Source organism: Chelon labrosus, assembly GCF_963514085.1.
Source record: "Chelon labrosus genome assembly, chromosome: 9".
In the NCBI taxonomy this organism is placed as follows: Eukaryota; Metazoa; Chordata; class Actinopteri; order Mugiliformes; family Mugilidae; genus Chelon; species Chelon labrosus.
The window spans coordinates 27,537,241-27,552,394 of record NC_140359.1 but is presented as its reverse complement, the minus strand read 5'-3'; the positions used below and the strand labels follow the sequence as shown (position 1 = coordinate 27,552,394).

The 15,154-nt window shown below is 42.2% G+C and overlaps 1 protein-coding gene across 1 annotated transcript in view; it reads right to left on the bottom strand.

The window, feature by feature from the left end:
- Positions 1–15,154, bottom strand: part of kcnt1b (potassium sodium-activated channel subfamily T member 1b) — a 74,764-nt gene that overhangs the window by 23,706 nt on the left and 35,904 nt on the right. The window contains exons 4-12 of the mRNA XM_084551403.1: positions 11,017–11,096; positions 9,814–9,916; positions 7,644–7,692; positions 7,396–7,455; positions 4,389–4,463; positions 4,154–4,237; positions 2,019–2,113; positions 909–1,089; positions 227–391 (exon numbers count right to left, since the gene is read on the bottom strand). Coding sequence (XP_084407529.1) covers positions 227–391; positions 909–1,089; positions 2,019–2,113; positions 4,154–4,237; positions 4,389–4,463; positions 7,396–7,455; positions 7,644–7,692; positions 9,814–9,916; positions 11,017–11,096 — 892 coding nt within the window. The remainder of the gene's footprint in view (positions 1–226; positions 392–908; positions 1,090–2,018; positions 2,114–4,153; positions 4,238–4,388; positions 4,464–7,395; positions 7,456–7,643; positions 7,693–9,813; positions 9,917–11,016; positions 11,097–15,154) is intronic.

Here is a 15,154-nt window from a genome sequence, read left to right as displayed (position 1 = left end):
CTGCATTGTCACAAGATGGTTTTAATGTTATTCACTTCTCCTGTTGAGGTTTTAATGTTGTGGCTGATCGGTGTATCTTTAAAGTCTCCAACTCCTGCAGTGTTTAAGTTTAGGTTTTGACAACAAAGCTGTACTGAAGCAGCTAAACACACAATAAGACAAAACTGTAGGTTAAATACCAGAAACTCCTGAGACATTCCAACATCATCCTGCGTTTTCATGTCACCTGTAGTCTGGGATGAGCGTAGAACTCGTTGAGGAAATCCATCAGCAGGTCTATCTTGAGCGAGCTGACACACAGCACCACGTGCTTCTCGGTCTGCGCCCGGTGGCGGCTGTAGTTCCCCCCCAGCTTCTGGCTCTCCATCCACAAGTAGGCCAGCTCCTCGAACTGACACGATGACAACAACACGGGCACGATGTCAAAAACAACACGGCCCAAATAAAAAATAATGACAAAGAGATAGATTTGCTGTCTGGACCCAGGTGTAGAGAGAGCTGCTGATGGATTAGTTTGCCAGCAGCAGCAACAGGAGTTCATTTCTATTTCTAACCCAATTTGCTCTGCAGGGACAGTCAACTTTTCAACAGGTTTGAAGTGACGGGCGTGTTTGCTGTCTTTAAACAGAACTAACACGTTGTGTATGTGATCTCAGGATGCAGCAAAAAGTGTAAGCAAGCGTGAATTAGTTTTGCAAACGTCTTCTTCTGCAGCCAAGAAGTAAGAACATTATCAAATTTTTATTTCCTGTCAGCCCGTAAGAGCCGCACAGAACAGACATTTAATATTTAATGACGGCCCACGAAGGTCATCACTAGAATTATTAATCAGAAGATATGAGGTTCACAAGGTGCACAACCCCTCGCCGAGCTTTGGGAGACGCCGGTTTGATTTATTTAGTCGGTACCTGCAGCGGGAGGACGACCAGGGCGACACAGATGAGAATGACAACCAGCAGCTGGGAGGGCCAGATCTGAGGCGTGACATCTCCGTAGCCCACAGTGGAGAAAGTGACGATGCAGAAGTAGAAGGAGTCAAACAAAGTCAAGCTTTTCCCGGCTCTCTCTAGATGCTGGATCCCACAAGCTCTGCAGGGATAATGAGGAAATATGCAGAGACATCAGATCAGACGTATCATACGGGTGCAGTTTAATTAGAACAAAACAACTGACGAGACCTCTGCTTCAGGTTTTCTAATTTAACCTGGTCTGGGCTGGATATCAGAATTCAATTTGCTCAAGACCAAAGGGCAATGGAGTCAATACAGCTCTGGCTCCTGCTCAGTGCATCATTTAACGTGACGCCATCGATTGTTCTGTCGCTTCCTGCTCCTGTCAATCCATTTTTTTTTGGGGGGAGAGTTAATGAAAAACCCTGAGGCAGAAGGAACAAGGACGTTGCCAAGGTTTAGGAAGAGCTACAGTCTAACAGCTGACATCTTTGATTTAAGATATTAAAACTTAAAACACTTGAATAATGAATCATTTCAATGATCCACAAGTGAAACCCAAGATTCACCAATGCATATTTTAATTCAAAAGCAATTACGTAGCGAGTGTGTGCAAAATAATTTCACAAATGCACAAACTCTGTCTGCATGCAGTCTGACTAAATATTATTATTTCATGCACATTATTTTATTACAAATTCACAAATCTCAAAAAGTTTTTGCTTTCAGGGGGCTCCCTGTGCTTTGGTAGTTGCACATGAATTAAAATGTGCATTTGTGACCATTTTCAGACTGATTTCACTCCATAAATGCTAACTGCCTTCACAATATTAAACTCGTTCAGACAATTATACCAGAAGAACTGCACAATTTTGCTCCAATAACATCCTACGATGCTCTTTATCGATGTTTAGTTACTACATTCTACACGGTTGCTTCTTACAAATAATATGTGAGCAAGCTACCAACTGTGAGATGATGTTTACTGGGTCATGTGGTACAGGGTTCAGAGTTCAGTAAACAGGACTTGAAAGCGTCCACGGTCAGAGATGCAGAGGTTCAACTCACCCAGTGAAAACCAGACAGAGTAAGGTGCAGATGAGGATGAACACCTGGTTGAACATGGCAGAGTGGGTCCTCTGGATGGCACGATGGAAATCATTCTGCACACAGGAAACCACATCATCAGACTGTTAGATCTGGTTGGAAATTAAAACGTTAATTTCTCAACAAATAAAAATGCAACTAAAACATTTTTTGAAACAGAAAAGAAAAGAAAACGTCACTGATGATGTGTTTAAGTGCTGTATCTCAAACACAGTTCTTTCTATATCTGATATCAACCTTTGTGCTTCACGTTGAGACAGAATATTAAACCCAGCTTTAATTTGCAGAGAGTCACAAAAAGTGTTTTATTATTTTTGTATTCGTGTTGGTCTGGCCTGGAATCGTTCTATTATTGGGAACGGATTCTGCTCCTGCAAAGATCGGCCGGGCTAATCCAATCTCCTGGGCGGGGCTATATGTGGTGATGGAGAGAGGAATAAGAACGCCGTAGAGTTGCAGAGTTGAATTTGTTTACAACAAAATGTCTAAATGAAATGCTAACATTACAGGATGCATGTTTTTTTTTTCTTTTTTTCTGTAATAGCATTTGGCACTACATAAAAAAATACTAAGGCAATCAAATCATATCCAAGACTCTAATCACCCTAAAGCCCCATCCCTTACCATTTATTATATGGAAAATAAGACAATTTTTTGTGTTTTTTTTTTTTTTGTAATAAATACTGCAATATTTCAAATAATTTGACTGGGATTTAAAGGGTCAAAATTCTGAAAATTATTTAATGGTTGGTATTTTTTGAACAAGTCTGATGGAGAGAAGAGTAAGAACGACATAGTCATACACCTAATCTGAGCATCGTGGAGTTGTTTTGTTTTGTTTTTTTACTAAGATTTAAAAAATGTGGTTTGAATGGACGTCAATGACACATTTTTGGCCATGAACGTGTCCAGAAGTAGTATTTGGCACTACATAAAAAATGCAAATGCAGTCAAATCAATTTTATTGCTAATCTTTGACATACCCAAGACTCTAATCAGCACCAAAGCCTCACTCCCCTACTACTTATTACATGGAAAATAATACATTTTTTGTGCGATTTATTTTTTGTAATAAATAACAAAATATTTCAAATAATTAGACCAGCATTTAAAGGATTAAAATCCTGAAAATTACTCAGTGTTTGGTAGCTTTTCAGCAAGTTATTTAAGAGATTTATGGGAAAAAAATGCTGAAAAACTTTAATAGCAGTTAATAGCAGTAGTAAATGTCAAGAGAAAACAAGGGTTAACTTCCTCCTCTCTTCTGTCTTAGTATACTGGTGCAGAAAGCAATAATATTTCCATACAAATAAAAATCTCCAATGTGCTTATTCCTGACATTTTCCCCCAATGCACTCTCACATCTTACTACTCCTACATCAGCATACTGTCCACCTTGACATGCAGCAGCTCACGACACATTTTAAGTTGCACCTTGTTAGCACGCTCCAGAGTCGACCATCTGCCAACTACCGCCTTGGCATGACGCTCTCTCTCTCTCTCTCAGTCGTGGTCTCATTTAAATCACGGCAAGAGCGAACACTGCTCCAGCAGGACATAATCTAATTGCTTTGAATTACATTGCAGGCCTAGTTTCCTGATGCTGCTGCTGCTCCTGCTGCACTGTGGTTCAAAAACTTCCAATTTTTTGTTTGAAGTATATGTCTACTCCCCTCCAACACATGTAGTGAGCTAGATAATGAAGATCTAATGATATGAGACCGAAATAAATATCCTTTCTCTGCATCTTTTGGCTCCAAACTGGTGAGTTTAGATAACCCAAATGAGCAGTTAGCATTAGCTTCCACAGCCAACTAATCAGAGAGGAGGTAGTAGCACCAGCTACAAAGAGATGCACTGGTCCACAACATGAGATTGTCAGCTAACTAGGGAGAAAGAAATGAGCCGGCTCAATTAAATTGTGCTCAGTTAAATCATATAAACCCACTCAGGCCTCATAGGCAGCATTAAATGTGAGCTATAATATATCCTCGCAGTTGGATAATGTTACCTCAAAGCCTGCAGTAGTTTGCTCCCCGTCTCCTGCAAGAGTACACAGCCCAACACACAGAGTATTTAGCTTTCAGAATACTTACAAGCATGTTCTCCAGGGCTCCTTTGGCTAGCCAGCAGTTGAGAAACACAGGGACGAAGATATTTCTCAACGGATGCCAGAAGATCTTGAAAGAAGCAACAAGAGAAATGTAATAAATAATGTCCTCGAGATAAAAAGGGGAAAGAAGTCAGAGTGATACAAATGATATTAGGTCATTAGCAATAGGTCAGTGGGCAAGCCTCCAGCCCAGTCCTCCGATTAAGTGGATTACTCACTGTGATAATAAATGGCACTGTATTGATCATCTCCAATATGAAGGACATCTGGAAGATCTGCTCCCAGATGTTCCCCTGGAAAAGGAAATTGATGGGAAATAATTCAATGAACCAGTGAGAAGGGTAAGATGGTTCCAATTCTAGTAATAATGGAGGAAGTCAGCTGTGACGAGAAAACAAGAAAGGAGGAAAAACTACAGTTTTCTAGGACGTTTAGTCTTGCATGAATGATCTGAAAAAACGGCTCTCGTTATTCTAGTTTCATGCCCAAGGTGTCCAAAGTGATCAACTGCTCAAGTTTCCATAATCTTCTCCAACGTCACCAGATTTATTTCCATCCAGTGTTGCATTAATTTTTCACCAAGATCTTGTATTGATGATGGGAGAGTCTGACCACTGCACAAAGCCTTCTCCAGCACATCCCAAAGATTCTCAATGGGGTTAAGGTCTGGACTCTGTGGTGGCCAATCCCTGTGTGACAATGATGTCTCATGCTCCCTGAACCACTCTTTCACAATCTGAGCCCCATGAATCCTGACATTGTCATCTTGGAATATGATCCATTGATGGAATAACCTGGTCATTCAGTATATTCAGGTAGTCAGCTGACCTCATTCTTTGGACAACATAATGCTGCTGAACCTAGACCTGAGCAACTGCAGCAACCCCAGATCATAGCACTGCCCCCACAGGCTTGTACAGTAGACACTAGGCATGATGGGTGCATCACTTCATCTGCCTCTCTTCTTACCCTGATGCCCCCATCACTCTGGAAGAGGGTAAATCTGGACTCATCAGACCACATGACTTTCTTCCATTGCTCAAAGAGTCCAATCTTTATGCTCCCTAGCTAATTGAAGCATTTTTTCCCAGTCAGCCTCATTGATTAGTGGTTTTCTTAAGGCTACACAGCTGTTCAGTCCCAATCCCTTGAGTTCCCTTCACATTGTACGTGTGGAAATGTTCTTACTTTCACTATTAAACATAGCCCATAGAGTTCTACTGTTGTTTTTCTACGATTTGATTTCACCAAACGTTTAAGCGATCACCGATCACCTCCTTCCAGTTTTTAATAATGCGTTGGACAGTTCTTAACCCAGTTTTAGTAGTTTCTACAATCTCCTTAGATGTTTTCTCTGCTTGACGCATGCCAATGATTTGACCCTTCTCAAACAGACTAACATCTTCTCCACGACCACAGGATGTGTCTTTAGACATGGTTGTTTAAGAAATGAGAAGCTACTCATTGCATCAGTTGGGGTTAAATAACTTGTTACCAGCTGAAAGATAATCACCCATGCAGTAATAATCCAATAGGAGGCTCCTACCTATTTGATTAGTTAAATCCAGGTGGTGTCTTTTTTTTTTATGTATTAAACATAGCCCTGAATGAGGAAGACCTCCTCCTCCTCCATCAACAAACAACAGAAGCAAATTCAGTCCAATTTTATTTATATAGGTTCGATATCAAGCCAACTCGTCCCAAGATACTTCACAAAACCCACGCTTCGACACTAAGGCAATGCTGGCAAGAAAAAACGAACAAACCAAATAAATTGTTTTATTTTAAGACTTACACATTATCTTCAGAAGGCCAATGAACTAGAAGTGTTGCACAACAAGCACATGGGATATTGCATGCTAATCACATATTGAACCGAGTTCACAGTTTGCAGTTAGTGGTGCCTCCGGTCGATGGTGGGGTCATTAAAAAAGCTCAGCGGAGACTGTAAAAAATAAAATAAAATTGCGACACCAAGGCTTTCGCAAGTTCATCAGAAGCCCAGAAAAATACAATATCGACGTTTGCTCCACATGAAATAAATGAGGCACGATCCATAAACAACCCTCCCAGGAATGAAAAAGGAAGAAGACATGGCTGGATCGTGTGTTTGTTATGAATTTATTGACAGAGACTTGGAGGGCGACGACAGGGAGAAGGAGCTGAAAGCGACCGCGTCTACTAGTCTCAGAGTTGGGAAAGTTGTGGGAGATGTTGAAAAGTTGTTTTCACAGATATCACACTCTAATCGGACTCAAACGGACACTGAGCTTCTCCCTAATGCCTGAACATCAGACACATGCTCTACAGATTTAAATCAACAGTGTTTTAGTGCTAATGCATCTGTGGTTTTGAAGAGTGGTTGACTCAGGCCATTTCTAAAGGCCCTGTTTTTGTCAAATGTTTCTAGTGTTTCCGTGTGTAACTGAGTAAAGTTGAGTATGAGAGCATTCTCAAAACTTTATGGTGCTCAGTGTTTCAACCATATTATTTCTGTTATTTTAATTTTACATTTTGGGGCATTTTAGTTCCCATGCAGCTGCTCTTGGGGTGGGGGAGTTATTTAGTGAGGCACACCGTCAGCGTACATACTGCGTCGTTAATTTAGATAACGCAGAATTGGTTATTGGTAAGTTGTGTTTTTGTGTTCTCCGATTTATTGATGAAAACGCAATTACTTATGTTTTAATTAAGTGAAACACTTAGTTATCAATGAGCTATCATGTCACAAGTTTTTAGTCAGCACAAACTTTATTCTGTTTGTTTAATGTGCAGCATAAAATCAGATTATAGCCGCTCTCAGACTGATAGAGAAAGGCCTGACTTCTTTATTAAGATGACAGCAGTTGGGTTTTCTGCCTCTAAAATCATGTGACCTCCAGTATTAAACCTTACTGAATGTTACCAGGAGCAGCTGCAGATAATATCGCCAAACCAATCAGGACCAAAATGTTTGGGACTGTCGCTTTAAATGCAGATGACATAAGGACACAAGTGCAGCTTTAAGAGGCTCACATAAATAAAACACAAACTGCACTTTCAGGTCTGCAAAGCCGTTTATATAACTAGTCTCTGAGCCAGCGTGCTCTGTGTATGAGTTTAAATTTAGTAAAAAATAAAGACTTCTGGACTCGTGCCTTTAGAAATGACGCACCTGTAATGAACACCTGCAAGAAACCAAGTGGATTAAAGGGAAAAACTCTTCAACGTGAACCAGTCTCTTACCTTGTAGCTGAGATATGTGATAAGCATAGTCTCCAAGAAACTGATTAAGGCCACTGTCACCTAGAGCAGAGGACAGAGGGAGATAAATGAACCCTGAGCAGATACAGACTAATTTCACCTTCACTGATGAACTAGCTTTCTCTTCAATGCTTTCATCTAATAAACGGCTGCTGTTGTATTTGCGGCTTGAATTGTGCAGTGGAATATGATTTATGAGAGCTCTCCTCTCAGAAAGTTATTACTCTCACCTGTATCGCCCATACAGGAACCCGTCTGTTCACCCAGAAAATCACCTGCCTGTCAAAAAAACAGAAGAAAGTTTTCCTCCAACCTCACCGTCTCCTCTTCATTATAGCAACATTTAAGTGTTAAATTCCTTTTTTTCCTGACAGAAACATACCAGTCGATTCCTCGGGACTGTGTTGTGTTAGTCCAACTGTGGTTGTGAGATATAGCACTGCAGGAAACGAAACAGAAAGCAGAAGGGGAAACACAGAAACAGCTTAGAAATGTGTGTGCATGAGTGGAAATGAACCCACTGGGAAACATTTCCACTGTGGATCACAGATCAAACTTAACGTGTCTCTAAAAGCAGCTGGTGCAAAACACAATGCAGAAAACCTACACTGCAAAAACACAATTTAACGTAATATAAATAAGCAAGATTATCTTCCAATAGAAAAAGAAAGTTTGACTTAAACAAGTAAACCTGCGCCTTTGAGGGGAGGGGCCTCTGTGGATCATCCCACAGATACTTGATCAGTTTGGGATCTAGTGAATTTGGAGGCCAGGTCAACACCTTGTGCTGTTCTTCATGTTTTTTGAGATGTTTCTAAAGCGTTTTTGTGGCTGCATCCTGCTGGGGATGGCTGCTGCCATCAAGGAGTGTCATTGCTATGGGGTGGGGGTGCCTGGTCTGGTCTAGGTGGGTGCTACATGTCTAAGTGACATCCACAACAATGAATGAATGCCAGGTCCAGAAGTTTCCCAGCAGAACAATGAATTGTCACAAGATGGTCAATGTTATTCACTTCTCCTGTCAGTGGTCATAATGTTGTGGCTGATCGGTGTATCTAGCCTCAAATAACTCACAGATGTCTCAAAAGACCAAGTAGATATTTTGCCTTGACTTAAACTAACGAAGATGAAATGGCTTAAGTTTTTGCAGTGAACAACTTCCACACGATTGCACAGGATGAGCAACTAAGCTTCACTCTTCTTCATTTACTGTACGTGCTTCAGACACATAACAGAAAAAACTCAATTACACTGACTGAAATAGAGTTGCACGATACCCACGGTACCCACGGTGCCCCGCGGTGCCAAATCGTAACGGTTCCTACTATACTAGAAATTCTACACGACGGTACTACCGTGGATTACTATATACCGGTGCCAGTTTCCTCTACATAGCCGCCGGCTCTACTCTCCTCCCGGCTTCTCACTGCATGCTACTCCCTTGTAAACAAACCCACATGGCAACTACTGCAACCGAACTACACAGCTGCTGAATGACTGGCTGTTTGACTGTTACTGGTGACGTCCGGGGATATGATAGGCTTTATCCGCACGCTGGGTCCGCCCGTCTGTTAGCTGATTGGCTGTTCGTGCGTTTCTGCCGGCAAGAACGAACTCCATGAAGACAGCTCCGCTTCGACAGAAATTCGCTTCAAAACAAACAACAAGCTACACACTCACCATGGCAGAAGCACCGGGCCCGAGCGGCGAGTCTGCCGCGGTGGCGTCGTCAGTGGCATCACTAATTTTGCTCAACATTATAAGTAATTAATAAGTATTTATAACTTGTACAAATACATTGCAGTTCATAAAAATAATAATATTAAAAAAAGGCTGCAGTATCGCGATAATAACCGGAACCGTGATACTTTGTCTGGTATAGTATCGTGGTTACTCATTTTGGTATCGTGACAACTCTGGACTGAAATATTAATTAATCCATTTATCTTCTAGGAGAGAACCCACGCAGACACAGGGAGAACATGCAAACTCCACACAGAAAGGGCCCCGACTGAAATATAATATGCAAAGGTCCAATGCTGGGGTTACGCTTTAACATTTAAATCTTGTTTAGAAGAATCCCTTACACATATTCCAAGAGCTGAACGTAAATAAAAACCTGTTCTGTGCTCTCCTGATATCTTTCACATTTGCTCTTTGATGCACATGCCAACGGGAACATATTTCGTGAAGGAATCCTCTGGCACATACTGGGAAAGCTGGCTGGTTGTGAACCACCACCAGAGAATGATAGACAGCATTAAAAGCTTTGAGAAAACCTTTCTGGACTTTTTTGAGTATCTTAAATTCCTATCAGGATCTTCTTAATCTGTCACACAATGAAAGACTTATCCAGAAATGAAGTACACGTGCAGGTTGGCGGGTAGTTTGGACTCTCACCTTGTGTTGCCAGCGACCTCCGGGTTATCCAGGCTGACTCTCACTATGTAGAGGACACAGGTGAGAATCTTCAGGATTAAGTTGAACAGGCGGATTCTGAGGCCTACGGAGCGACAGGCACAAACACTGATGTGATAATCACCTCTTCAGAATGCGCGTACAATTAAAGCACTTTCTTTACACTTGTCTTTATACAAACGGAGTCTTCTGCTGACCACAGATGCAGCCAGTATTAGATCGGCACCACTGCTTGAGCACTGGATGTCTAGCTGTGGATAAAACGCCTTCGGTCCTGAGGCATAACTAATGCAGCTCTGTGCTGCTCTGGCACCCTGTCACAAGTGATTCCCTTTGACGTGCAACTTCCAAATCCTCCAAGAATAAAACTAAAATAACGCCTTAGCTTAGATCATGTCGAAGGACTTCAAAGTCTTTATAAATGACTGGTGCACTTAGGGGGGATAATGATGTTTATGGAGCTGCACCACCCAATCTGCATAAAAACAAAAACTTGGCAGACTTCTCGTTAGCCAGGAGGTGGTGCCATGCTAGCAGTGCAACCCGTTTCCCATCAACCTCAGGCCGTTCACCTAATCTCTGGTGACTAGAGCCCTTCACGTGAGACTCGCATCGATGTTAAAATGATTAGAAACCGGACAAAACCGACGGCAAATAGAGCGACAGACCCCTGCAGCCAGCGGTGACATTTTCATTAGAGCCACATGTCAAAGACTGTGCCGGCTTAATGACGATGACGAGCTGGGGAGAAGACAGCACAGCCGGGGTGGAGGATGCTTTAATGACGTGTTCTACCAGGGACTGAACAATGCTCATATAACTACATGGAAATGAAACGGCCTCCAGTCACGGAGCTGTACCAGTGTTTCTGTCAGAGAGGTTGTGAAACACCAGAGCCCCTCTTTGCCTCTCAACGTATGAGCCATAATCTTCCATCCATGCTGGGCCACAGTGTGCACACCCCCCAAAAACATGGCAATCTACAATGAGACAGCTAACGTAATGACCAAAACCCTAACCGAGACAGAAATTGGATATGCACCATCACCCACGGCAATTTCCTACATTACGCTTTTATTTGTGCGTTTAGCTCAGAGCACATCTGGTGGCAGCAGGACTCTCGTCACTTTCATTACCCACACCCCCGCCCCCCCATCACACCCCTCCACCGTCGGCTGTACTTACTTGACCTTTGGTTTTTGATGAAGAAAAGCTTCAGCCTCTCCTTGAAGGTGTTTTCGTTGACATAGAACTCTACCTGCACTCTGTGGGGAGAGGCGACACAGTGTGAGCGAGAACCAACACAGACTGAGCATGCAGACACACACCCAGAGGATTGAATCTGACCAAAACAGTGAAAGGCAAAGTAGATTCATGTTTACATTCAGTTGGATTATGATTCTTTAACATCCTGATTCCAGAACGTAATGCTTAAGTTTCAGGACTTATAGCAAATGCATATTTTTACTTTAAAACTTTAATTCTGTCAGTCAAAACAAACACCCAGTCTCACTTTGCATTCTAATAAGTACAGCAACTCATTGCAACAGCACAACCTGGTAAAATAAATAAATAAATAATAATAATAATCACGAAAAGCCGTGCAGGCCTTCCCACCGTTCATCTTCTGTTCCCATCAGCAGCATTTACCACAGATGACCTGGGATTTTAATGTGCAGCAGCACCGGTGCTTTGTTCAATAATGCAAATTACCCCATAAATACAGAGCCGTGCGTGAACAACACTTACTCTTAATGGTGCACTTGTTGTGATGCATATGCATAATGTAATGACATGACACGTGCTGAATGCAGAATCTATGGTCGGGGTTGTTAATTGCTCAAGTGAGTACATGAATCCAAACCAGGGAGGTGTGGCTAGGGGAGGCAGTGCATAGATAATACGTGTAATAATGATATTAATTAAAATAATATTAAAATAAATGTAATTTCTGTTTGATTCCAGTCATTTTCATCATTTTAATTTCATGTATTTCTTGTTCAAACTCTCCAGGCAGGAGGTGACACAGGCAGTACCTCTGCCTCATGGAAGAGGGCGCTATAGAGCAACTGGCTCATGCTCGTTCTGCTGTTGCTCTTCTTCTACGCCGAGTAATTTCTTCTCTGACTAAGATTGCATATCCGAGCTTAAAAACGTCTCAAACTAGAACGTGGTAAATAATGGAAGAGCCTTTGTTGAATGGTCTGAATTAAAACATGGATCAAATCATGAGAATGGTCAAGATTTGGTTTAAATTTAAATATTATTTGGGTTTTTTTTTTTGGTAGTCTCGTTCCTTGAGCCTTTCCTAGGGGTCCACCCTGGACAGGTCTCCAGTCTATCACAGGGCTAACACAGAGAGACACTCACACCTACAGCCAATTTAGAATCACCAGTGAACCTAACCAGCATGTCTTTGTACGGTGGGAGGAAGCTGGAGAACCTGGAGAGAACCCACGCAGACACAGGGAGAACATGCAAACTCCACACAGAAAGGAACCAGTCGACCATGATGGATTAGAACCCAGAACCTTCTTGATGTGAGGCATCAGTGCTAACCACCTCAAAACTAAAATATTTTTGCACACTGGGTACTGTTATTTGTGTTGAATGAGTATAAATTATTGTTCTTTCTTGGCCAAATATGTCCCCTATCTACATGTGCGTAAAGAAATCTGACACCAGACATGAATCATAACCGGTTAGTGTGAAATCCGACAATTAAACGGTGAATTCAAGCTGCTCCGTTGGGTTCGTGTTTGTAAACTCCCTTCAAACCTCACCGCACGTCACTGATGCAAACTGCTCGTAGAGTGTAATAATTTCTATTTGCTCTATTTACAGGTTATATATATATACACACATTCAGCAGCTACCCGGCCTCACTAACTGTGAAATACTGTTTACAGTTAGTGAGATGATGCATCTGCACGGAGAAGACAGCGCGGTTTGAGCGCTAAAGACAAAAGCGTCCATCAATAATTGACAATGAACATTCTATTAAAACCTACAGTACTCCAGCGTCATCTTCAGCGCTCACATAGAGTCTGACACATGCAAAGCTATTAAAGAGCCGAGCAGATGTAATGGATGTTAATATGCTCGGGGGGAGGGGGAGGGAGGGAGGGAGGGGGGGACAATCAGTTAAGCTCAAAATGTGACGTAGCTACAGAAGCGTGGGGGCGGGTTAGATGAATGCAGGGAATGAGGCTGGACTATTATCTGTCTCTAATGAGGAGGACGGGGAAGTAATCACGGCCCCGGGACCTCGGCCTTAGCCCCTTCTCTGACACGATGAACACAGGGTGCAGAAAGACGAGGGAGGGGAGGGCTGTGCAGAGAGGGCAATTACAGCAGCAGCCGGCTATACGTGTAGATAAAGAGTGTAGGTGGAAGACTGAACATGATATAGGAGCCTTCCTCTCTCAGCCTTCTCCTGCTTTATTGCCATAGAGACAGCATCCAGGGCAGGAAATGTTCACTCACATGTCTGTGCGTTATCTTTTCCCAGTACGAGCGATTAGATTAGATTTTTATTTTTTTTTGTGTGTGTATAGGAGACTCCATCTAAAACCTCCATTGTAACCCAAGCACACAGCTACAGAGCAGAGGCTTCACGTTTAACCAGCTCGTCTATTTACACTTCATAGAGAGAATGAGAACAAAGCAAAAGCCTGAAACGTGACTCCAAAGCCAACTAAGTGGCACCTTGTTTTGTTAGTTGGATCTGCATTGGCTTTTAATGCCGAGTCTTAATGTTATTTGTAACTGGGGATGCCCTGATCAAGTTTTATTTGCCCCCAGATCCAATCTTAAACAAGTTTCCCTTCTTATCTTCCTTGTATTCTCCTGATGAGACTGTATTAAGTCCAATAAGTAGGGCTGTCAAAGTTAATGTATCAAGGAGACGGTCGCTCTTTGACTCCATAAAACCCTCTCTGGAATATTTTTTTTTGCGCTGCCTTCGTCTCCGGGAAAATTTTCTTTTAAATGCAGCGTTCAGTGTTTGGTGCTAGTAAGAGTCATTCAACACTGCCAGCTTGGTGCAACCTTTGCCTGAGTCCTGCACCGAAACAACAAACATCCACATGTCTGTCTGAGAGTAAAATACTTCCTACACAGCATGTAACCTCAGTAACCTGATTTTGGTTCTTCTTCTTTGATTTTTGGCAGCTTTGACGCCAGCCGACAAAGAAGAAGGAGACGGCGTTTTGACGCTGCAGGGACGTGGTTTTCATTTATGGCAGACGTAAAATAAAAAACTACAAAACATCAGGCTCAGCTGAACTCTGACACCGATCCGATCATTTTTAAAAACGTCTGGATCGGCCTGTGATGGTGAGATGTTTGCATTAGTAATAAAAACTATGAGATGAGATTAAAGTTCACTTTGAGGGTGTTGTCGTCCACACTGGCGGAAACATGCATTACTGCACTTTTACAGCATTTTTGGCCTTGCTAGCTAAAATGCTAAATGTTTCTGGGCAGACTTTAGTTCTTCTTGCTTGTCTTTATTTTAAAAGGACTTGGATAAAGCTTAAAATGTTCTACATCTGGTTCTAATAGACGGATTAGCGCCAACGCTGTTTATCATGGCAAATCATGGTTCCCAGACGATGGAGGGACAGTCTACACAAACAGTGAATTATTATTTCATAGTTTTCTTATCTGAAGTTCTGCAGAGCACGCAGCCATAAAAAGAAACTGTGTCACCGTGTTGGTGTCTTTGTTACTGGCACCGAGATGAAGTTTAGCCCCATCTGCACTTCTCATTAATTAAATAAATGTCACCGTTATTTATAAACACCACACCTTTTCCAATGATCTAAATTTTCACCCAGCGCTGTCCTGTTTACATGGTTTCTAAATAGCTGCTTCTTCCACCACAGACGACTGCCAGTGGGTGCAGACCTACAGCATTACCTTTTAAGTGCTTATGCTCTTTGGCATCGCTCTAGTCTGCAACACATCACCACCGACCTACGGACATGAGCCACACTGGCAAATATAAACATGAGGAGATGGCAAATCTAGGACGTCTGAGAGTATCTGCACTAGATCTACACCAATCAGGCATAACATTATGACCACCTTCCTAATATTGTGTAGGTCTCCCTTGGTGGGTCTCCCTGTGGTGTCTGGTAACAGAATGTTGTTTGGGGGGGGGTGGGGGGGGGGTTTGACGGGAGGGTCCTCTGTGGATCATCCCACAGATACTTGATCAGTTTGGGATCTAGTGAATTTGGAGGCCAGGTCTACACCTTGTGCTGTTCTTCATGTTTTTTTTTTTTTTGTTGTTCCTAAAGTGTTGTTGTGTGTGTGT